The following is a 25,906-nucleotide window of genomic DNA, read 5'->3' as shown; positions in this document are numbered from 1 at the left end:
TTGTTGTGCTATACACTTTCATGTTTAAAATGCTCATAGGTGGACTATTGGGTTTGCACCTAAATGATGAACCATCACTGATAAATCACTGAGAATTATTAAATGTTGACTGTCTCTTTAAATATTAGCTGGAGCAGCTCTTCAAGGCATTAAAGCACTTGTTTAGGAATCCAGGAACCTCCGAGAGCAAATGCAGAATTTCCTCGGATCCCCAAATCTGACTGAAAAACTGATCATTTAATGTTTTACCTCCAGCTTCTGGTTGAAATTAAAACCATTCATCTTCATTGTGCGAATGTTTGTTAAAAGCACTAATCATTTGAATGAATGGATAAGCTCTGGGTTGCAGTTTAAAAGAACCTATGATTAAAACAGTGATTTAACTTTTAATTGGAACTGTTGATTTGGATTGACACTTGGCAACTAATTAGAAAAATACCGAGCACAGTGGTACGAGCGTTGAGGTGCAAACAGATTTTAAACATTAATGAGCTGCTCCATTCTTTCTCTCACTGTCTCATTCAACACATTATCATTCTTCCCACTTAATCCCACTGGGCCACGGATCCTGAGGCTACACGGCAACTGTAACTCAAACAGAACGTAAACTTTAATTCAAACTTTTCTTCCACAAGCTTGAATCTATTAAAAATCTATTAAGCTGCGTCTCCCCAGTTTTTAACTCACATCATCCTTTTCACTGAAACCCTCTTTCGGCCATTTCCAGCCGCTGATTGCTCTATATCTCAAAAACCCTTCTCAATTCAAAGGAATCAAAGACTACAGACAGCAAATTGGAATGAGCTGCGGTTTCAGAATTGTCATGGTTTGCTGATGAGATAGTCATTTTGAATGAGGGATGATTAAGCAGCTCACTGCCATGTTCACAGATCTCTCAGTGAGCAGCCCGGACGTCTGAGGGAAATAATAGCTCAGAACAGAATGCATGTATTCAGAGGGAGGGCTGAGCTCGCCACACTTTCCCTCGGAGGTGTGGAGAGCTTTGAACGTGTGGGGTGAGAGGGGAAGACAAACACAGTGACACACACACACAGGTGTTACGCATTGTCTCTCTCTCGGGCGAGTACTCAACGCTCACCTGTCCCGGCCTCGAGCTCTCACACACGATGACCTCCTCGTCTGTGGCTATTTCAGGAGGGTTGTCGTTCACGTCCAGGACCTGGACGTTCACAGGGACGTGACTGAGGAGGCTGGGGTTGTCTGTAGCAGAGAGAGAGCGAGAGAGAAAGAGAGAGAGCGTGTGACAGAGAAGATGAAAGTCAAATGTGAGCTGTAATAACAAAGTGGAGCATCAGCGCTGTAATTTTAAACTGGGACACTCTGTGCTCCTCGCGTTGGACTGTTTATGGGCTCTGTCTTATACTGCGTCACTATAAAAACACTGAGGGACGCAGAAGTTGCAGACGGCTATTGTGTGTATTAAAGCACATTTGATCATCTTTGTGTGGTGTTGTGTTGGTGTGTGTAGTTCTAATGTATTTCACAGCCTAAGTCCTTTTCTGGTGCAGCAGAACAAGAGAATAATTCAACAGTTGAACTATGCTTCTGCTTTATGGAAATGGACGGAGCCCTCTATGCAAGGCGGTAAACTCTCCCCCAGCAGGGTGCCTCGGTCCCCAGCAGAGGAGCAGTAGATTTACTGGGTGGCTTCCAGGTGTGAGTATATTTTGCAGTGTGCAGGGCAGCACTGAGAGATATAGCCTGCTCACTCAGCAACACCCTCCTTGAGCAGAACCGTGCAGGTGCAGCAGTCTTTCTTTTAAATTAATGCTCAAGGCTTTGTATCTACGTCATCTTGTGTTGAGAAGGTCAACAGGTTTAGAACCTCTAGAATGCTCCAGCTGTTTTCAGGGTTTCTAACATGAAACATAGAAAATCCAGCAGCAGTTCACATTTACAGTGTAGACAAGGCCAATTATGACAAATGATAATTATTGCCTTGTTTTAATTTATATTTGTCTGTTGCAGAAATTCCTCTCAGGCTGGTTCTCCTTTAACTCTGTAAATCATCCTTGTGCTGCAGAACCAACAACCTTCATCCTTTTGTTACGGCTTCCTCCCTCTGCTTGAATCCGTGCAAATTGGGGTTATGTTGATTGGAGACTCCAAATATACCGGAGGCTTAAAACATGTGTGAGTGTGTGTGTGTGAGGGGGGGGGGATAGCTGTTTGTCTTTGTGTGATGGACCTGTGATGGACTTGCAACCAGTCCTGGGTTTGCCCCCCCCCCCCCCCCGTGCAACCCTCAAAGGATAAGCTGCATAGATAATAACTTTTCAGGCTTCATTTACCATCATTGTCACAAAAAAATTATAGACTTTCTATGGAATTTAGGCACATTTTCAGTATTTGGTGCATGTGAGTGCTTTGTGTCTGCAGCACTGTGTCCTTGTTCATGGTTAAAGAGGTGTAACTGTATCATTGTGCCTTTGGACGGCGTCTCGGTGTGTAACAGTAGCCTTGAATACTAAGGAGAGGTGAGGAGATAAAGATACATTAGCATTCAGCTCCTTCTCCGGTTGGCAGGAGATTCGTCTAATTGTGATTACAAATTACCAGAGCTACCTGATAGCCATTCTTGAAGTTAGCGGGGCCTGCATTGATTTTAATTAATTTTCAATGTAGGAGAGGACATTGAAACAATTGGGTAAATTTGATTTTTTGAGGGAATTATAGGGAAAAAGCACAAAGCTATTTGAATGCATTCTAATCAAAATGCTAAATAAACTCATTCATCCCAAACTTTGATTATTAATCTCACTATTAACTCATCTGATGTCTTTGGTCTTTGGTTACAGTTTATAATTCTATTTAAAACATTGTTTTTGCTCCTCAAATTGGACATTTGTGCCAATTTAATCCACTGATGAAGATTGGAATTGACCCTATTATTTATTCAAAATGATAAAAGACTTTAAATTTACCAAACTAATTTATTTTTATTGCTGAAAGCCTTGTTTTGCTCTTTGCAGGGAAATATTTTTGCAACATTACTAAAATGAAAAACGCATTATATACATTTAATTAGACAAAACTTAAACAGTGACTGTGAAAAAGCATGACAGTAACATATTTGTGTGTTCAGAAATAGGATGTACGTACAGTTTCATACCATAAATAAAAGGTTGGAGAACTGGTCAAGGATCAAGTTTGAACAATGACCAGTAAAGACCTGAAAAAACTGCAGGTCACAGCCAGTAAAACCAGTTGTGTTCCCTCAGTGTTCTGAACAGTGAACATGTGTCCATCAACATTTACAGTGTCCCAGTGAAGTGTCTGTGATCAACACATTATAGTGAATATCTGCAGAGTCTGTGCTTCACATTTTATTCAGTAGTTATCGGAGACGGGGGGGGGGGGGGCAGCACTGACTCACACAGTTGTTCCGTTTTTACTGAACCTTTTTCTTTTGTTGATATTGATTTTGACTCCAGTTTTACACTCCATGAATTTGAACCTGCGCTCTTCTCTCTGACTATATGATCCCCTCGTGGTGTCTCGTTATCTTGTAGGAAAGCAGAAGAAACAAAACCTTCTGGGTAGAACAATGCGTTTACACGTTGTACGATGTCTTGCACTCTTCTATCTGCCCTTCAAGCAGCTGCATTACAGTGTTCTAGTTGTCAATCATTGGAGAGATGTACCACATGGACATGTCAGTAGACTACGGAGCAGTATGAACACGATAAAGCTTGAAAATTATGAGATAAACTGCCTGAAATTGAAGGTTAACAACTACACAATAGTTTCTATTCACACAAAAAATTCTTCAACCTTCTAAACTTTCTTAAACTCTCCAGGACGATGATGAAACTTGGATCTTTCTGCAGATTTAAGAGCTGTGTGTAAGTGTCTGGATTCAAAGAAAACACCTCCACCTCACGAACCCTCTCACAGGAGCAAACACACGCAGCAGGTGCACAGCAGTCGCTCAAAGGGAAAGTATCCTCGGTACCTACCAACCTCCGAGGCCATCACCGTGATGTTGTGCCAGGGCATCTCCTCTCTGTCCAGAGGCTGCGTGGTCCGCACCACTCCAGTGCTCTCGTCGATTCTGAAGTACCTCTTCCCTTCTTCTTCGCTGTCCATGAAATACCTGTCGGGGAGAAGGAGATTATTATCCAATGTGTCCACTTCAGGTGGATCATTTAATAAATGCAGGGGTGGACACAAAGAAGGACATCTTGATATGCTGGTTTACAGACATCGAAACTTTCTAGTAGGAATGTGTTGAAAAAACTGAATTGATCACATTTTATTTTGTGTTTTAAATCTGCACCAAAAAGGATTATGAGGATTGCAATGCTTTTGAAAAAGACGATCAAATGTAACAACCATATTTTGCCATTATCTACTTTTCCTTTGACCTACATATCACCAAAATACAGTCTGCCCTGATATAAACACAAAAGACATGATATTCCACAATAATAACTACTGTTTTTTCCCAACTCTTTTTAAAACCGACATTTTTAATATTTGTGGTCAAAAAGTTGAAAATGTTAAACAGGGATTTTGACATTGAGACGTCCATGATAGAAATGGGTCATCTGGTATTAGTATTCTAACTAAAATAGAGTACTCATAACAAACACATATAATATGCACAGTCCAAAAAGTTCTATGACCTTTGTTTCCCCCGATGCAACCAGCGTCTTTCAAGCCCGATGCCCGAACTTCGGAACACAGGCTTTCTGATAGTAGTTAGCATTCTGCAAGGCCAACTCCAAATATATCTGATCATATCAAAGTTTGTTTCTTCAAAACTTCTGAAAGCTGCTTCTGGGGCCGCGGATGATGCAAGACACAAGTGGTCTCGCTCATCAGAGGCCGAGCAGTCAGCTTCATTAAACGCTCATCTCCATGCCGGCACTCAATGTTTCATTCGCCGTGCTTCAGTTCACCAACTCTACAGAGGAGTTAGAAAAACAAATATCCATTTACGTCCATATAAAACTATCAAACTATCAAATAAAACTCGCATTAATGATCAGAAATCAAAAACCGGTGCGGTGAAATGAAAGAAGCCGAAGGGAATGTTCTCAACGCTTCCATTTCAAAAGTCTCACAGCACCTCTAACGCACATACATGAAAAGAATAATCCCAGCTGCTTTTAAATGGACTCCAGTTCTTGACAGAATGTTCTGAAGTACTCCGTTTTATAAGTCGAGCAATTATCTTCAATATTTAATGACAGAAGACGATTTGTCCTGCAGGCAGTGTTTACACTGTTGTAATGGCTTTCTAGCAATGCTGTCATCAGGCGAGGAGCGAAGCAGCCGGTGGAATACAAATCAGAAATGACTTCAGCTGCACTTCTCATCACTTCAAGCACAAAATGAGCGTTGACTTAGTTTTCCTAATTCATCTCTTAATGACCACTTTTCATTCTCCTGAGCATAATAGACTCTAAGTTCACTTTTTTAATGGGTATAGAAGACGGTATTATGTATTAAGGGATTATTAATGCCAGGATCGCATTGATTTGTTGTCATGATTTATTAAATGTTCATAACAGCACAAAAGCTTTCAGATGTGAAAGTTATTTTATGGCTCGCCTGAAAAACATTGCAGCTATTTGTGCATGTGGATCTGATATTAACACATTATAATGACTATTTCTTTTAGTTGTACCCTTAGAGGTAGATTCTATTTCATCATACATTATATAATAAACTACGAAAGATAAAAGTCGTAGTTATTACAAACAGGATGACAGAACTGTTCCTGGTGATCATGATAATAATATGCGAGAGCAGCCAGAGGTAATGAGCCATCACAGCTTTGATTGGATATTTAGACGTCAATTTCACAGCAGCATCCGACGTGTCACTTCAATGACATGTTTATTCCAACCCGTGCATGGGCAGACTTTAGAAGATGAAAGTGAGCCCGGCTCTGATCCCGGCTGCATCCTGCATCCTCACGCAGGCACGCGGAGCGGTGGCACAGCGGCACAGTGGTTCAGCTTGTTTAGTTTTTCCCGGGTTCACGTGGATGTCGTTGAAATACCTCCCGGTGCCTTCGTCTTTGTGCCGTGAACATGGGCAGTGATGTACTGAAGGAATGGACGAAGAGGAGGTATCCCACCAGGAGATGAAGGGAAACCCTTTCATATGTAGATTACCGTCTTGTTTACTACAAATCTTTCACAAAGTCCTAAAATCAAAAGAAACTTCTTCACCACACGTGTTCCTGCCATTTCAAATTGTGCATCATTAACGAAGAGGCACAGACCTCCCCTCTGTAAAGCATAGGCGGCAGTGTTATATAATTCATGTCTGAGCTTCCTGCTGCTCTGCAGCCGATGGCACAACTTTAAAGTCTCTGCACACCTATAGTCCACCCCCAGCTCCTCTCTGATTAGACCTCTCATCAGGGGCGGCCGGCCAATAGAGGGCGATAGGGCGCCGCCCTCCTTGAGTCAAAAAAAAAAAAAAAAAAAAAAAGATAATATGCCAAATATTTTTTTTTAATAATATATCATATGTATATATTTTTTAGTGATAATGATGCTAACCAATACATTTTGTAAAAAATTAAGCCTGTTTTCCTCTGAGCAGTTGTGTTTCATACCAACCGAGCGCTATGGGCGATTTCAGCCTGCCTGGAAATCGCCCCCAGCGCTCTCATTGACTTTCATGTAAAAGCTTTTTTTTTCAAACTGCAAGCCCTGCAATGCATTCTCTATGGGTTCCGGGAGTGCTTGCACTAACGTGATTCCGTCATATCATACGTACACTACAGTGAACGTCACGTGGTGCTTTGCTGCCGCCGCAGTCACGTTCACGATCGTCATGGCGAATATTACAGCTCAGAGCAACTCCATCATTTCATTTAGAGAATTACCATTTAGTCGTCGAAGCAATCAGGAAAAATTGGCTGTTAAACAATTAGGACCACCCCGACCAAATTTAAATATAAAACAAATATCAAAGAAAGGAGGCAAGTCGTACACCAGGGGATTTTCGCGGTGCTGGTACGAGAGGAAAAACTGGCTAGCAGGATGCGAGCTAGCCAACGGACTCTTCTGCTACCCCTGCGTCCTCATCCACCCTGATGGCTGCACCACGGAAACACCTTGGACTACAACAGGTTTCAAAGATATGCATCATCTGTCCGAAAAAATAAAAAAGCATGAAGCATCGAGGATCCACATTGACAGCTGCTTAAAACTGTCAGCGTTTGGGAGCGTCAACATTGCTACGCAGTTGGACGATGGCTACAGGCTAGCACTGCGCCGGCACAATGATGAGGTGGGAAAAAATCGCCACATTCTGGGCCGCCTGATCGACGGTGTTAAGTTCTGCGGTGTATTCGAGTTGGCCTTGCGAGGCCGAGACGAGAGCGAGGGATCCAGCAACCCCGGAATTTTTCGAGGATTGGTACAGTTTATTGCATCCCTAGATGAAGTTTTTGAGGAGCATTTAAAAACGGCCACCGTCTTTAAAGGCACATCCAAGACCGTCCAAAATGAGCTGCTCGACTGCATGGCAGCTGTCATTAGGGCACGCATTACGGAGGAGGTGAAGTCGGCCAGCTTCGTTGCGATACAAGCTGACGAAACAACGGACGTCTCGACTCAGACTCAGATGGTCATGGTATTGCGATACATTGATGGGAGCCATGCTGTTCAAGAGCGTTTTTTTGAGTTTGTCCCCCTCTCGTCTTCAACGGCTGACTCGATTGCCACTGCTATTATGGAGAGACTGAACAGTCTATTCACCGAGGAAGAGAGGGGTAAACTCATCGCGCAAGCATATGACGGGGCCAATGTGATGAGAGGAGAGAAGGCTGGTGTGCAGCAAAAAGTGCGAGAGCATTACAAAAATGCACATTATTTACATTGCTATGCACACCAGCTGAATTTGATCATGCAGCAAGCCACTTCTCAGGTCCCAGCAGTGAGGGTTTTTTTCTCGGATCTGAATGGCATTTCTAGTTTTTTTAGTCGGTCACCCAAACGCACCACCATCCTCGACCAGGTTGTTGCACGAAGGCTGCCAAGAGCATCGGCCACAAGATGGAACTTCAACAGCAGGGTCGTGAACACAGTCTATGAGAACCTAGATGACCTCATAGAGTGTTTTGAAGCCATCAGCACAGACGGCTCATTTGACTGCACCACAGTGAGGGAGGCATCTGGCTACCTGAGGATGCTGCAGGACGATGACTTCAAGTTTTTCCTGCATCTATTTCATCAAATCATGCCTCACGTTGACATTATGTACCAACAGCTGCAGAAGAAGGACATTGATGCAGTCTTCATCAAACGTGCTCTGCAGAGCTTCACAAGCAGTGTTCAAGCCATACGGTAAGATAAGTTACACTTTATTGTCACCATGGGGAAATCTGTCTTGGGCACAGTGAATGATTGATTCATTAAAAACTATTAACTATAACTATTGCACTTGAACTTGGGAATAAGGTGCAGGTGATAAAGTATGAGTGCTAAAGTTAAGTACTTTCCTATTTATTGCACATTATTCTATTGCACGTTCTATTGCATCAGCTTAATGGAGGCCAGAACAAATTATCATTTTAAGCGATTTGATTTGCATCTTAATACACATTCTTCTGCCTGATGGCAGCGTTTCATATTCAGGGAAACTATATTATTTGCCTTTTTCCTAACTCCCTTTTAATATAGGCTCTGTAATGGCTCGTATAGGAGATCTTAAAACAGGACAAAACATACTATTATTACTGGTTTTCTAAGACAGGAACTGTAGGTAATTGCATTGACATACTGTATACGTTCATATACTAACACACACTCTCCTTGTCTGTCGGTTTCAGGGACCAGAGCTCATCTCCAGAGCAGCAGCAAGTAGCAGCAGGAACTACAGGAAAAAGGAGGGCCTTGGGAGAGCAAGACAAGCAGAGGCTGTCTAAGGAGGTAGATGATTTTTTAGTTTTGTTTGTTTATTTTCTTTTTTTGTTCTATTTTTCTCTCACTTCACTTCATTGCATACCTTACTGTATTGTATTCTAAAGTCATGCAGACCTCCTTTTTAAGGCCTCTGGAACCTAGTGTTAAAAAATCACCCCTTCTGTATTTACAGTTACATTCAAGGATGGATGGTGGCAGTGTTTTTAACTCATAGTGTACTTCCAATTTGTGATATACTCTCTTTATTTTGACAGGTCTGTGACACCATCTTGGGCCATGCAAACGAGAGGTTCTCTTTCACAAGCCACCTTGTGAGTGCAACGCTGCTACAAGGAGACCTGTTTGAGCAGTACTCCCATGTGTTCCCTGATGAGGCTCTGAACACCACTGCCAAGGCATACCCCATGCTGAATAAGGCGAAGCTCAAGACTGAACTGTCCCTTATCTACGAGAGTCCAGATTTCAAGGGCTGCAGTGGTGCATTGGCACTCTACCAGGTTCTACAGAGGAACAACCTCCACGAGACCCTATCTGAGACTGTGGCTCTGTTGAACATCCTCATAACCACTCCCATGACAACTGCTGAAGCTGAGAGGTGTTTCTCGACCTTAAAGAGAATCAAGACATTCCTGCGAAACTCAATGGGACAGGATCGTCTCAATGCTCTGGCCATGCTTTCCATGGAGAGGGAACTAGTCAGGAACATGCCTGATTTTAATGAGAGGGTCATTGATCACTTTGCTGCTTTGAAAGAGAGACGAGCAAAATTTCAATACAAGTGAGAAATGTTGTTTTAATGTTGTTGTGTTGTTGCACTACTCAAATGTTGAATTGGAAATAGCTGTATTAATTGCATATCATTAGCCAATTTTTTTGTTTGCTTTGTAATGTACATGTGTCTTATGGGTAAATTCTTGTTAAATAGCACCCAATGTTTTGATTATCACCTTGGATCATTCTTGTTTTAGGAATACTGTAAATATTGCAATGAGTAGGCTATGCCACTAGTTTTTATATATGCTGTCATCAAGTTGTGTGATGAGAACTGTAAATATTATAATTACTAGGCTATGCTAACATCCATTTTTTGTTAAATCAGAACACAACTGCTGCACTTAAAATAAATGTTATCAGATGGAGAAAGAGTATTGTGATTTATTGTAAAGCAGTCTCTTTTAACTTTCCGAGGTATTTAAGGAGGCAAAATGGTAGATGAAAATGTACCGTTAGATGACCACAGTGGGATAGTTCATTCATCAGCCAAAAGCATGTTAACATTCACTATAAACTTGATTTAGCTGTATCAAAAAAATCATATAGAACATGCAGTCGATGTCTGATGTTGCCATTTAGCTGTTCGATGAGGTAAGCAGAAAACAATCTGATTGTACCGTGGATCTTAGCCATCATCGCAACAATTGCCCCCCCTGAGAAATTTGTCAGGAGCCGCCACTGCCTCTCATCAGCACAGATTGGCTTTGACTGACAGCTCCGCAGCTCCACAGCTCCACTCTTGTTAATTTCGCCGCTCCCCTGGTTGACCTGTTATTACTCCTGTTGGTACACTTGTGTGACATCATCAATTCCCACTGTAGTTCCACCCATTTTCAGCCTGACCAGGCCTCATCAGTCACAGTAATTAAAGGTAAACCCTGCGTGGGTGTGCAGAGGCTTTAAACTCTGATCCTAGACCACGCAACGGCAAACGCTTCTTATTAAAATATCGGCAATACACAATCTCATGAGGAGTTTCAGTTTAAATGAACACAAGCGGTGCAGAGTTGAGCGTAATGTCATGAAACGATGAACCTGCGCAGAGCAAAGATATGAGAGGAGTCCGCCGCCCGAGGCTAATATCAATCTCTCTCCAGCAGTACACAAGCAAGTGTTTAGAGCACATACAGATGTGCTAAGATGTTGTATCGCCTCGGGTTACTTCACAGGCCTGCCCACAAAATAACAATATATTTGATGATGCAAAAAACAAGAGACTTTTCTACACATGATGACATACGGGAGATTCAGGAAGACAAACATTTCTTTGGAGGTAGAAATAATCTTATTAATTGACTTAAACCTCCGTTGTTTTGCAGCAGGAGAGATTTCACTGATTTGACTGCCAAAGAATACATAAAACCTCTAAAGATCCATAAATAAGAAGCTGAATACAAGTCATAAATGCTCAGAACATGAGATAAGTAGTAAAATATAAATACAAATACATATACTGCATATATTCATCCATATAGTGAAGACTTCAAAAAACATTTTCAACCTTTCTGGAAACCAATTAGTTGACAACGTGACGTTCACTGGCTGCTGGTCACAGCTGAACAAGTGTAAAGTCCTAAAATTAGCATCAGGCCATTAGCAACCACTGTCTCTCTTTGCCCTTTTTACTTCTCCACCGACGTTACTTAACCGGACACATCTTGGAACAGCTCCGTGCAGCGATGCATAACCGATGTGACCGTGCACCTACAGAGCAGCTCTGCTCCTCACCATTTGTAATCATTTCCGGCGGTGAGCGTCCTACCTGACTGGGCTGTTCCTGCTGTCGGGGTCTCGAGCTGTGACGGCGCCCACCTCCGTGCCTCTCGGTGCGTTCTCATACACATCCATGATGTAATAATCCATAGAAAAGACCGGGGCCTCGTCCACGTCCCCAACAGTTATTTTAAGGGTGGCGGTGTCTTTGAAGGAGCCGAGGAAGGAAAACCGAGGATCCACATGTGTGTTGGTCCCCTCGATGTGGAGCGTGTAGGTCTTCTTCCTCTCGTAGTTCAGGAGCTGTTGGGAAGAGGGACCACGGGGACGTGTGATTAGCACAGTCGTACGATGTAGTTACACTTCGTTTGAACCGTGCAAGTGATAGTTTGCTGCAAATCTGCATAATCAGCCAAGAAATGTGGAGTTGTCATTGTTAAAAACCCATTTGTCATTTCCTGCTGCATAAATCTTGAAAAAGTCGAATTTCTCATAGCTGGCCTCCTCCTTCTACTCCTCATTTACTGACACTCAGTGCATTAATGCAGATAGATTTAACAGCACGACTATAGAGGTCAAAACTCCACATTTCACATTTTGAAGTCTGGATCCAAACAGCAGCAGACGTCCCCCTGCACATTATTCTCATATATTTCCCAGAGATCTTGTTTTCTGAGTTGATGAGAGCGTGTCGTTACCTTTTTGAGGCTGAGGATTCCCTCCCTCGTGTCCCGGTCGGTGGATATGGAGAACGTGTTGGCTCCCTCTGAGTTAATGATGCTGTACTTGATGTCTGCGTTGACGCCGAGGTCCTCATCGTTGGCCTTGATCTTCCCTACAGGTTTCCCTACTTGAGCAGATTCAGGGACGTACAGCTGGTAATTTTCTGTGGAGGAAAATTTGACGTTTAGCCATGTAGAGAAAGTAGTATATATAAAAAAAAAAATGTAAACACAGACTGATCGCCTCCTCATGGTTTTCTAAATGTCATCCTAAAAAAAGGGCTTTGTTAGGCAAATCTGAATGTGTCACCCTTTGTTCCGGAGGGGATGCCATTAGAATACTCTGCAGTGGTTCAATTGAAGCTAAATGCTAAGCTGAGGTAGATAGCGCTGCAGTGGAGCAGATCAAAACTCGGAGGCAGACGATTATTCAGAAAATGTTGATGGTTTTGAAATAGTTTTTTTCCGCTGCAGCACAAAATGGAAAAACCCTGGACTGAGGCGGATTGTGTTTGATGAGGCACTTTCAAAAGCAAAGAAGCACAACTAAATCATTGCTTACATTTATCATGGAAATGGGGAAGATTCAGTTTGCAAAACAGAGGGTTTGGATGAATGCTCGTCTAATTTGCTAATTTAAACTGCAATATTAGACGAGTGAGCCAGACGGTAATTAAGTGTAATGCATCTTAGTGAGGAATGCTGAATGAGGGGAGGTCTCAATAATCTGTGATAAATGGTTCACCAATATATGCATGAAGAATCATTTCAAATAATTTGGTCTCTGCAAAAAATGGTATATTTAGGTGCCTCTTTTAATTGAGGCTGCAAAACCAGAGATTGTACTTTTAAAAAAAAACATTTAATGTGCAAATGTACTGGGATCTTTGTTACTGGGGAAGCACCAATCTGACCAAGTTCCAAAACCGATTTGCCGGGGAAAGCTAGTCGGCAAGATAATGTTTATTCGCTCTTGCAGATGAGTCTGGTTATTTATTCTGATTTCCATCCATTCCTGAAAGTGGCTATAAACAATTATCTAAATCGGTCTGTGTCTGGTACAATAACAGAGCAGACTTATGGAATAGAGGTAATGATCAACAACAACTAACAAACTTTATTCCAACACTATCTACTTCTATATTAATCTAATTCTCCAAAGGGATTTTCCCACTTTTTTTCAGTCAACCATTACGATGCAGCTCTCATGATATGGAATGTGCTCCTCCTACAGAGCTCTACCTACTTTGGGGAAACTGCGGTGGGTTGTCGTTGACGTCTGTCAGCGTGATGTTGATGGTGGTGGAGCCGGAGAGGCCCCCGACCTGGCCTGCCATGTCTTTGGCTTGAATAACAACCATGTAGTGTTCCCTGGCTTCCCGGTCCATATCAGCTAAGGCAGTCCTGATGATTCCTGCACGGGGGAAGGAGAAAAACAAACTGTTGGTTAAGGTGTCGGAGACATTTATTTATTTATATCAGCATAAAACGATGAGCCAGTCGGTGGGAAACGGAGACTAATAATAGTCTTCTGAGGAGGAACAAAACAAGTCGGTGGCAAAGCAAAGTGAAAATATACATCTAGTTTAAGACACAAAGAAATTGTTGTTGAGAGGGTGGAAATAAAACGTCAAGATGTAAAGGTTTTAATATTTCTCCAACCAAACCCTCTCAGTTATAGACGACGCACAGTCACACTTTCCTTTAACACTGTACAAATGTGTCTCTTTCATCTTTGATTCTCATTCATCGTCAAGGTAAAGCCTCCACTCTTCTTTTTTCTTCTTTTATACCACGTTTAAAATGACTATGCAACCTTGGATCTGAGCAGATTGGAACCTTCTAAGTCATCCATTCAATCACATTTATTACTACAATAACACAGCAAACGCAGCCGTGAACTCTCACAACTCTAACCCGGTGATATATAGCTCCACTACAGAGAAACTGTGTTCACAGGTAAACTGCGACAGGGAAACAAGCTAAAAGAGACACACACAGAATCTGCTTCCTGTGTTGCTTGGTGGTCGATGATTTATGGAATATAATAGGTGCATGTCTTGCTTTGTGTGTTTCTCTTTGGGTCTTTGTGTGCACGTCTGTTAGTACATATTAGTTTTGTGTGTCTGTTTCTGTGCCAGAGGGTTAATTCCCCCTGAAAGCACATGAACACATGGAGCCTGATTTAATATGTTCCATTTGTTACATCAGTGTTCGGTGTAAATCTCCCTTTTCCCCAGAGCCAAGACCCTCTGGCAACCATTGAACTTGTGCTCCTGTGAACTTGTGAACCCTGTAATAATAACGCACACAGTGGTAGAGCGGGAGCGGTGAGACCCGGGAGGACACGACGAGGCATCGATCACCACGTGAGGTGGACTTAGCGGTTACCTCCTATTGTGGCTTTAGAAAATGAATCGATTCCTTTTGTAGGATTATTTTCTGAAGTGGTTTACATTGACAAAGGAAAGAGGATAATCAAACGGTTAGTTTGAGTTCCTCGTGTCGAATCGCTCTCTCATCCTGGTTTGAGCAAAAATAAACTAATAACACTGAATCCGGGGCCGTTAGGATCATGCAGGTGAACATTTACACCACCAGATATTTCACTGAGGAAATGGTGGAGACCAAACACTGAGCTAAAAGGGAAAAAACTACTAGTGTTAGATTCTCCAGGTGGACAAACCCATGACTCTAAATTACTGCTAATGTTTCTCTGTTATTGTTGGAGGTGCACTCACACCACACGGCAGGGAAGGAGCTTAAATAAAGGCAAATAAATAAACAAATAAAAAATGGTGGTAATATGAGCCCAGCATGTGAAGATAGGGAGGTAATTGCAGTTTTACATTTGCTAGTAAATATCACAAGCTTTGGACACATCCAGATGGTTTTACTACATACAGCACCAACATAAAGAGACATATGAACAGATGTGAATAAAATAACCAAGGAAGTATACAAATCCACACTTTAACACACTTAAGGTGTATGAGTATTAACAACTGGATGTGGCTGCTGGATTCAAAGCAAACATTTTAGCAAAGTAATTGCAGTGGACAAACTATTAATAATACAGGTTATATTTATACTTCCCAATTACATCGTTAAGCTCTCAATCAGACTGAGTAAATTACCTTTTGCACCAGTTATTCCATTAGTGTCTAATTTCCAAATTTAACCCTCAACAGCTTAAATTCAACTAACCTAATTTAGGAGCAAATTAATGCCATTTTCATGATTTCCTAATTTCACTGGCGAGGCAGGTATATTGTGTTTTATAAAAGGTAATTTGCTTCTTTCTTTCTCCAGGACTCTATAGACAGAAACTAATCCAATGGCCTCGGGCAGAATAATCATTAAAGTGGGTCAAGCAGCGAGGAACCCAACAGTATTAAGATCCGGGGGATCGGAGGTTACACATCATCTGTTCCACAGAGCCGAGGTCCCATCCGAGGGCTCGTCACCAGTGAATCAACAAAAAGATCAAATATATTCTACACAGCACGATGGAGCAGAATGGAATAATCTCATTATCATAAAAACATAAAGTAAAAGAGGAAAGTGCACCAGCAGAAGAAGTTCACCTGATGTTGTATAATTCTGCAGCCAATTTAAAAATCGATGAATCAGCTGAGAAAACACACCTACTGATTCCCACTCCTTTACATATATATCTTGGAGTTGATGCTACTTCCATAAAAAGGACAAGGATGACCGGCTAAGAAAGTAAAATGCGACAATGTCCTTAAATTCCTCCTCGAGGCGACAGAGAAACGCTGAGTGAAAGAAGCTGTGACGTAGAGAGAGGGAACAGATTCAGACCCTTTCTCCAGGAGATCCTCTCGGCTACATCGGGCGGTTCAGGCTTGTTTAATGTACCAACTCTGATAGCGTCTACTTCTTCTGTGCTGTCATTTTGTGCATTAGTTCTGCTCGCAAAAGAACAACCGATAAGTGGGGCAGCGAGCTACACACACACACACACACATACACACACACGCTGATGTGTTGGAGGGCTTTATTCCAAAAGGATGGCAAAGTCAAGACGTTTACTGTGACTGCCAGGTAGCTTCCTCTCTCTTAGTGTGTGTCAGTTGAAGCTGCATTGAGATTTGTTTGCTGTTACAATGTGGTTCCATAATCATCTCCGATTCCAGATAAACGATGATCCTAATGAAATGCAGTCGACTGGCCTCGCTGCATTATTCCTTTCAGATGCTGAGCAGACAGCGACAGACTGCTGTGGTTGAGTGGATGAGACAGATCATCAGTACGCTGCCCTGATGGAAATGTCACAGCCACGAGTTAAGTGCAGGTAAATAATTAACACCACTATTGGGGATGAATCGGGATTCTCTGGGATTTCAAAAGCTGCCGAGATGTGAATATGTGTCCCATGTATAAATGTCCTAAAATATCTGTGTCCTGGTTGCGAGACAAATTTAATAATAAAATCGATCGCCTGAGAACAGACATTAACGCCACATGCTCGGGGAAAGATTTCCAAAAATCAGAAGCATCTATTTGTTGCCACACTGTTAGTTTTCTTCAAACGCCAGGACTCAGTGTTGATCTGCAGCTTCTCTTGGTTTCTCAAAGTGCTCGCAGCCTCTTTACTCTAATGATGCCGGCTCTGTGGCTAATCCTTCGTTATTAACTGCGGTCTTAGCATTACTTAAACTGGTGTGTGGAAAACACACAGACCTTTGCGAGTGGCCAAAGTTTCCATTAAAAAACTCTGCAATGGATGATCTGACCTTTCACGTCTCTTATTAACCCTTTACACATGAAGACACATCGCTCCTGAGCAATATTTCACAGCAGTGGCTTCAGAAAACAATGAACACACACAAATAGATTCCCACTGAAGCTACAGCACCTCGATGGATCTGCTGGTTCTGACCAGTCGGCAGACAGAACACCAAGTAGGAAGACCGAGGGGATTTTTACAAATGTACAATCACTCACCGGCTTTCATTCTTAAATTAATTTCTTTTAACTACACCGAGGAGGCCACAGGGGTATTCTTTGGGATGTGCCAGCACCTGAAAGGTTTGTCAGTACTTTGACAGAAGAGTCTCAACCCCTGAACTCGCTCTCCTGACCATCGCTGAGCCGAAAACACCTCCAGAGACCGAATCTCCACGGAGCTCCTCGGTTAATTTAGAAAATAATTGAGAAAGAGCAGATTCCTTGAACCTGGGTCCCATTTGACACAGTGGAGGTGGTTAGCCTCTTCCTCAACCTCCCCAGTCTATTAGAGTTGATACCATCACACTATCCACCTCTTTGTCTGGCTGGAAACTTCTAAAGGGGGACAATCTCCTGGGTGAACAAAAAGGATTATAGGAGATTACTAAAGCGCTCTCAATCTCCAGCTTCAGGAATCTTGGTTTTTTGCCCCATCCAATACGATGTTATCCCCGTATGTCTGCACTCCTGGAGTAGTTTCTGGAGAAAAGGTAGATATCATCAACAGCAGCCGCCGTGAAAATCACAGAAATAATATCCGTACACGTCTTCTTTTTGACTTCCAAACTATTCTTCTTTTCGTATATATTTGATTACATATCTGATGGAGAAGAATTGTCCGGAGTGCTCAAGGCTACAGTGCAGCTGACTGACAGAGTGACAGCTCCTCCATCGATCCACCCAGCAGCGAGGCATAATCCCCCCCCCCCCCCCCCCCCCGCGGAACATCTTGATCTGTGTCAGCTCCTTCAATAAACTCTCCCAAATCCCAGATCAGCAGAGAAATTAGCCTATTTAGGATGCAACAGGGACTTAAGGGTTGTGCAGTGCGGTGTGGCCTTGCCTCCGTGTGTGTGTGTGTGTGAACGTGTGCGAGCACAGATGTGAGGTGGGGGTGTTGGGGGGCATTTGACTATGGGACTCAGGAGGAACACCCTCAGTGTCTCTGCGGGTAAGTGACAGATGCACGGCAGTGATGGGAAAGACAGGAGTTATGACCCGCCTATAAAAAGGATAAATGCAGCCGCGGTCGGAGATGTGCTTCTGCTGAGATACAGAAAGCTCTTATTAAATCTGCCAGGCTTGCAGTTTAGAAATTTGCAAAGCATGTAATCAAATCCATTGCAGTGAACATTCTTAACGCGGTTAGCATGACACTAAGCTCAGCACATTACAGGACTGGTTATATCTCCTAATATTGCTCAGACAAAAAAGTGACAGAGCTGCTGAAGCAGGGGAAATGTGCATCTTTACTTTCATGCTGTGTGATTTGTATTTGTATTTGTATGTGAGCAGATCGAGGTTCAGTCTGTCAGTCTCTCTGTTCTCCTTGTGCACCTGCTCTTGGTTTTGGACCGACGTCCCCGGTCAAGTCTGAGGGGTGCAGCCGGCAGCAGGTTCTGGATCCTTCTCTAAAGGACACCGTGCCAGGATCTGTGATTGTGATTGTGGTTGGAAACTTTCTGCTTCAATGGCTTCTTTGTAAAAAGGCAACGGGAGTTTCAAGGTAATAGTTTGATATTTTGGTAAAAACAGTTCTGTGCAGAGATGCCTTAGACGAGTTGTTTAATATAAAGCTTTGAATTCTGGGTGAGCTATTCATGAGTAATAAAAGATTACTTAATCATTTTATTTTATTGTTTATTGTGCATGTTAAGTTCCTAATAACTTATTATGTGGTATTGATCTTTTGATCCAACTCATCACAGCAAAAAGGTGTGCTTCAGTCTTTCCTTCAAAACTATTTCTGCTGGTCCACAAATGAATCGCAGCTCCATCGGTGATGAGGTAGAGAGGGAGTCTGCGATTGCAATGATTTGGGCTTTCCACCTGTTTTGAATGGAACATAATCAGCGGGCTTCAATGTAGTGAGAATGAAAATCAGCAGTTTTAACTAAAAACGATCATTCCTCTCTAAATTGCACCTTATGTGAAATGCGAAGTGACACCATCTCATTTCGAAATATGCCAGTGGTTGGTTGATTTTGAATTTCATTTTTGAAAACAGTATTTAGGTTACATAACTACACACACAAGGTCTTTTGAGTAACTGCTCCTGATTGAGGACAGAACCAAACTGCAATTTGAGGACAAGGTGAACCATGTCATCTTAACAATGTATTGTACAATCCCCCCCCTGGTGCTTATAGTATTACTCTTTATATATTTATATTTGCAAATACACCAGAGTATCTAGCTTGTAGCTGTAAACCTGCTTGGCAATAAAATCAGTTCCTAGATCTGATTCTGGTTCTGGAATATGGACTCCACATCCCTTATCTCATGCAAATACTCCCACACACCGAGATCAATTTTCATAATCAAAACCCCCAGACTCTGAAGTATATGAGGACCAACTAAGACTGTGATTGTCGCTCGCCTTGTGGTAGAAGTACATACTGTATACTACTCTACTTATCAGAGAAGGGTTTCATGTTACTCTGCCTGAATCCATCCACTTCTGTCTGCAACCCTCATTTTACTGGATCCTCTAACTTTACCAGAATCAAAGAACATTCCCAGTATCGATTCGTTCTGTCTGAGAAGTTGTACATTAAACCTTTTGAATCTATTCCCGTCTTCGCTCCTGTGTTCTGCTCTTGGATTTCAGCCATTTCCTCAAAACTCATCCTGGTGAAAGCTGGTTGAGAGAATTTCCATTTCTTAGCAAATAGTTGTGTGATCGTCAGTGTCAATCAAATGTGAGTATTATGCCTCAGTCAGGACCTTTACAGTGACATTTGCTCCTCACCTTCTTTGTTAAAGAAGCCTTGATTAATAAATAAATGTTATATTCATAAAAAAATTCTGAATATAAAAACAAAGTTAATACTAATTTATGGAGATTAGCTTTAATAAAAATAATGTGAGTAATTCCAGCGTTTGTTTTGCCAGATGTGTTTTTTATTTTTCTGTCATTAGAAGTCCAATAAAATTCATAGTAATTTATAGGAGGTTGGTTGAATTATGGGAATTTTTTCAACTATAAGTTTTTGAAATGTTAACAAATGTACTTGTTGCTTCCAACCATATCCAGTTTCCAAGGCAATGTCAATGACTCTCAATAAAAGACAAAAGTTTAAGTTTCAGGAAACCCTCAAGTTTCACAAGGTCGTTTTCAAACAATGCTTCGGTTTTACATTTATTGTTCTTTTCCCTCGCAGCCATTCAGCTTCTCCGGTTAATGAGAGATATAAAATCAAAACATCTCGTATCATGATTCACAGATGTTCCAGAGTTTAAATAAGGTTGTTAGGATACAATGTTTCAATTTCACAGCTGCAAGGCAACAAAGAATCACTAAGTTTCATAATGTTCCAGGTTTCTTTACCGAGGCGGCCTGTTCTATCAACTCCTTCATGTTCGGGGGTTTAATAAAAGCTACTTCCTGTTAATGTGGCTCGTTTGTCCTCCCGGTTCTTGGCAGGTTTGAGACGACGTTACCACAAACCGAGGAGACAGAAAGACGGCAGGTTTGCTTTCTTGCTTGCCGAGGATTTGGGTCAAGTCTGATACGCTCCTCTAGGAATTCCTCCGGTGCCATATGTCGGGGGGGTCAAATGCTGCCATTACCCTCTGTCCTCCAACCCTCCAGCTCATGGCTCTTGTAGAATCAGTCGCTGCTGTGTCAGGCCACCAGACCAAGGTCAAAATGAAAGGTGTTGTGTGTGTGTAGTGTGTGTGCTCTGGTAATCTGCTCACCACACACAAGCTCCCCGTGCTGGTGCCTCTGCAGTCTGAGCATGGTGGGAGCCGGCTGCATGTGGCTATAAGAGGTGTAAGCAAGCTAATGCACTGGGAGACAGATGCAGGAGCAGCCTCCGCTTCCCCGGAAAGCGCTGCTCCGATGTGGCAGGATGCCAGCACGACTGCTCCAACACCTCGGCTCAGCATAATAAAGATGGCCTGCTGGTACAACTTCCTCCCCTTGCTCATTTTCCACTGACCACAGGAGTTCCCTGCCCTAATTTGAGGGAGGGAGGCTGGTTTGCCAGTGGCGGAAACAGCAGCCGACTTATATAAATGAGAACGTGTGGGAGGAGTGGCGCTGTGCAGGGAGTGCAGCTGGCTCGGCCTTCCATCACATCCCTCCTCCTCCTCTGCCCCCCCCCCCCGCGCTGAATTATAATGCAGACAAGATGCAGAGTCAGCTCCAGTGAAACCAGCCACGTGATGTGTCCGACAGCCCAGTGCAGAGGAATAACATCACGCTGGAATATTGTTAACAGTCAAAATGTGGTTTCAAAATAACTTCCAGCGACAGAAGCCTGGGCTCGCGTTGCGTGAGGACGTCCAGTTTGCATCGCTTCAGCTTCACCGCACCGCTGAGAGAGAGAGCTCCATCAATCCCCGCCCGCCTTCTCCCAGGAGGTGAAGTCAAAATATTCAGCAATTCATTTGTGTTGCTCATTCAGCAAAGATGTTTTACATGGGCGGCAAAGTCTCACAGGGGCCAATAGTTGTTCCCGACAGCGATGAATCAATTCATACAAGTGGATTGTGTTGTTCACGTTAACCAGCAGCAGCAGCAGCCGAGGCGAGCAGGCAAAACCTCAGACACACGCTCACGATGGAAAGACAAAGAGAAACAAACAGATACCTACTCGCTCGCTGCATATTTTTGTCTTGCACTTTAAAGGGTTTATTAAGAATTAATAGATCTAATAGCGGACCCGGACACAAAGGAAGATGGATTCTAAAAACCCTGAGTACTGCCCGTTATGGCTTTCTCCTCTCAGACGGCAGGAAACAATGGTTTTATCCAGAGACCTCTCCACAAATGTCTCCTCCGACCCCTGAGGAGTTAGTTATGGTGCACAGAGTGGGTTGCGTGTTCAACACCACAGCAGTTTCTACGAGCAGTCCGTGACTCGACTGTGGCTGCTCGAGCTTTTATGACGTCTGACGTGCTGCAGTAACAGAACAGGATGTCCGCGGTGAGAAACACATTCTGGACAGATCTGGACATCGTGATTTAGGAGATCAGCAGCCGAAATCACGAGAAAGTTACTGCCCACATTTACAATCACAGCTGCAGTCTACGAGTTACCACTAAAATGCATGGAATCATAACCACACACCTGTTTTGGGGTCAACGGAGAAATATGGCTGTCCTTGTAGAATACTGTAGACGATCCTGGCGCTGTTCCCGTAGGTGGGGTCGTCGGCGTCCAGCGCGACGACCTGCCACACAGACGTGCCTGAAAGAAAAGAAAACATCAGAAAGGATTCCCTGGCAATCGCTCTCTCTCTTCTAAGTGATGCAATTTTATGGTATAAAGGAAATGTTTGAAAAAATCCAATCCAATAAATCGGGATTTCAGGTCCAAGGAGGATTTCTATGCACAAAATCTGCAGCAGCTTTAAGATGAATCAACAAATTTAGTCTTAACAACTACCGACAACACAAACCCGCAGACACACTTTGCTTAAGCGACTGGTATTAGATATATCATGGTGCCTACGTACCGAGGTGACATGTTGCCCTCAAGTAAATTTCATCAGTGACAACATGATGAAGCCTTCATTACAAATCACATTATTTAATAATTACATGTAATGATGTAGTTTTGTGTACAAGCTAATTACAATGTGCATTGACCTATGTATAATGAAAGATCATCACTGGACATTTTACATTGACGTGTTTGCTTTAAATGGGAAAACGCTTCAAGTCCAAGTTGTGTCTTTGCAAAAAATCACGACAACATCGACAAATGATCTAAAAACTTGAAGCCATGGCTCATTATTTACAGTGTTATTAAAAAATAATGTGTACAAACCTCTAAGGTTCAATTTAACACATCAAGTGTTGCTCCAACAGCATTACAGGCTTCATTAACCCATTCTAATTGCACAATGAGTGCATTGTAATTGCACTACAAGCTTATATAATGGATTAGTATATGTTGGAATCCACAGTGTGGTAATGTTAGGAGACATGTATTTTTGGGGCCTGTGAATCTTCTGGACATGTGAGTCGCTGTTTTCCTTTTGGGGATTAAACTAAATTAAAATGATTTGAAACCTGTTCCACTGTATCCCGACAGATATTGACTTTATCTTTAATATTTTTTCAACTTAATCATCTCTGGGTTTTATTTGGAGGCTGTGCCGGTTCCGAGTCATCTGTCCGGGAAAGCACGTTAGTCAGAGCGTCAGTTAATTGGTCTGTTGTCACATCTTAAGTATGTCATTGTGTGTCACCTTATTTTTTTATCAGTAACATTTCATATTAATATGAATTTCAGGATACAGACTAATTCTTCTAAGAGATTCGATGCTTGAGTATTCAAGCTCTTTATTTGAGGTACATTGAGGTGATGGTTGCATCTGTAACAGGTCTGATGGTTCAAGACATTGAAGGCTGAGCTCTCAGAAGTCCCTCTGCAAAATATGTTTCATAAACTCAATAAGACTCGGCTGGGAGTTCGTTCTCGGGAGTTTTAAGGGTGAGGGTTGTACCACAGACGTCTGTGACCATGATTAGTCAAAGGTTCTCACAAAGGGACGGAAATCTAACAAGACTATTCTGTTTCGTAAGAAGTAGCTTGGAATCTTGGTTGATGCTGTCATTATTGAATATTAGACAAATCTTTGTTTTGCCTTTAACACCCAACCAAATGTACAGTAACCATGATTAGACCCTGTAGGAACAGAGATAAACTATTTTCTTTCAGTTTGATAGGTTCAAAGTCCTGTAGGATTTATTCACTTCAAGGTTGAAACCGCAGACAGGGAGACAGCTCGTCATTAGTGTCGAGTTGAGTACTTTCGGAAATTACTAACTTTCTTGCAAAAACATGAAATATTAACATGGTTCTACTTTGACAGATCCTCCTCTTTATTATAAACCGTGTCACATCCTGTGAATAATCGACTCTCATCAGCTCCTTCAGGTTTCAATCCATCTATCCTCTCTGACCTCGGTGAACTCAGCAGCATGACCACGGAGCAGAATGCACTCTTTACAGGGATCAAGGCTGGGGACAGAAAGCGTTCTCGTGTTCGTCCCTCAGTCGGAGCCAAAGAAGATAAAGAACTTCCTCGCTAACGAAGCAGCATCATGTCTGAGAGATGCCTCAGACTCAATGAGCTGGAATAAGACGTCGTCCTAACGAGAGAAAAGACGTCGATACATGGACAAGTCTTCAGAGATGAAAAACTGACTTTCATTTTGAAAGCAAAACAAAGTGTGTAATAAGTTCATTTTAGAAAAGATGGGCGTGTGGGGGGAATGGAACCCAATTGATCTGTGTTGTGTGATGGATAGCAGCGTCTTCCTTAGAGGAGAACAGGGAGAGATAAATAAATAAACCCTGGATCTCCATTTGAATTCATTTGCAGAGGGTTCGACTCTCATCCACGTGTACATTAGCCCCAAGTAATATCCATGAGTCATAATTCATTATCTAAACAAGCCGCCCCCATCAAACAGAGTTTCTCCCAGAGGTGGAATAGTTGACAGGGAAAGCAGAGCCACTATCTCCAGCATGGCCAGTCACTCCAGTTCATCAACTGGGACACATACAATGGTGCTGCACTGACAGAGCATTAATCTCAGAAAATATGATGGTGTAGACGTTTTTTTTCCAAACGTCAGATCACCAGGCACGTGTCCAGCTGATCAATTCAAACGGGGGGGAATCATCACAGCCAATTAGCTGCCACGCTCCCAGTCAGCCCCCTTCCTGCACTTGGGAGCACCAGTATTGATGAATGCTGGGGGATTAGTGCTGTGGAGTGTGAGGACAGCTGATTGTTACAGCCGATTTGACGCCGCAGACACCGAACCGAAAAGGAGTTCCTCTAATGGGCACCAGCAAAAGAGGGGGGCAGTAGGGGGCGGGGGGGAAGGGCTAATTATTTCCCCCTTCACAGTCCTTGATTTCCTCCCACGGGTCATCAGCGCTGATTGATTCTTTCTGGTGCAACCCACGAGAAAGTTTGCAGCCGACATGGAAACTTTTGAAACGATCAGCCTGTCAATCCACCGATTACTGGACTTTTAAAATAACCAGATAACTTCAGCTCCAGGGGGGGGTAATAGTGTTATGAGCCATTTAATAACAGGAAGACATGTTTCTGTCTCACAGTGGCAACAACACCACCCAAAATATCCTATTCACACGCAGCACTCCCAGAACAAATTAAGACACACACTTGACACATCCAACTTAGAAACCAACACACCGACTGCTAGAGCTGTATGTGTGTCAGGCCTGTGCACCGATGAATATTCATGAGCGCAGCCAGGGAGATATCGACTGTTTATAAAGGGGGCGCCTACAGGTCTATTGGGGTTTGCATATCTAATCGGGTTTCGCACATTTACATCTTCTCTCTGCCGTTCGTTTTTTCTTTAATAACTACTTCTACTTCCTTTTCAGCAGTTGATGGGATTATTTCACACACACACACACACACACACACACACACACACACACACACAGGGATATACATTGAATGTTTTCAACAAGCTGTCGAGCGACACAGATTCACTATCTTCTAGAGCATTGGAGGTATAATTCCCAGTGACAGCAGTTTGACCACTGCTTTGGACAACAACCTGTGTGTTTCTAGAAAGGCTCTGTGAAATATTTGAGTTTGTAGTTTTGAGCTACTGCTCTGAGACGGGTGGAGACGGGTGGCTTCTCTTCATCCGAGCTAAAAACAGAACAGCAGAAGAAAAGAAAATGAAAAATACATGGCTGCTTGCATGGGGCCGGGCAGCGGCTGTCTCCGAGGAGGTGGATGGAGGCTTTTCTCTCCACCGCGATGTGGAGGACTCCACCGTCTCCGTGGCAG

The 25,906-nt window shown here is 42.7% G+C and overlaps 2 protein-coding genes across 2 annotated transcripts in view; one reads left to right on the top strand and one right to left on the bottom strand.

The window, feature by feature from the left end:
• LOC133932835 (cadherin-18) overlaps positions 1 to 25,906 on the bottom strand; it is a 70,997-nt gene that overhangs the window by 14,492 nt on the left and 30,599 nt on the right. The window contains exons 4-9 of the mRNA XM_062379700.1: positions 22,180 to 22,299; positions 13,371 to 13,538; positions 12,101 to 12,288; positions 11,452 to 11,705; positions 3,981 to 4,117; positions 1,100 to 1,221 (exon numbers count right to left, since the gene is read on the bottom strand). Coding sequence (XP_062235684.1) covers positions 1,100 to 1,221; positions 3,981 to 4,117; positions 11,452 to 11,705; positions 12,101 to 12,288; positions 13,371 to 13,538; positions 22,180 to 22,299 — 989 coding nt within the window. The remainder of the gene's footprint in view (positions 1 to 1,099; positions 1,222 to 3,980; positions 4,118 to 11,451; positions 11,706 to 12,100; positions 12,289 to 13,370; positions 13,539 to 22,179; positions 22,300 to 25,906) is intronic.
• LOC133932836 (zinc finger MYM-type protein 1-like) lies at positions 6,499 to 10,060 on the top strand. Its single transcript, XM_062379702.1, has 3 exons — positions 6,499 to 8,336; positions 8,822 to 8,921; positions 9,170 to 10,060. Exons 1-3 carry the CDS (start codon positions 6,712 to 6,714, stop codon positions 9,695 to 9,697), a joined length of 2,253 nt encoding a protein of 750 aa, XP_062235686.1. The 5' UTR covers positions 6,499 to 6,711; the 3' UTR covers positions 9,698 to 10,060.

Source organism: Platichthys flesus, chromosome 21 (assembly GCF_949316205.1).
Source record: "Platichthys flesus chromosome 21, fPlaFle2.1, whole genome shotgun sequence".
Classification (NCBI taxonomy): Eukaryota; Metazoa; Chordata; class Actinopteri; order Pleuronectiformes; family Pleuronectidae; genus Platichthys; species Platichthys flesus.
The sequence above is the reverse complement of the archived record's forward strand: the minus strand, read 5'-3'. Positions and strand labels throughout refer to the sequence as shown.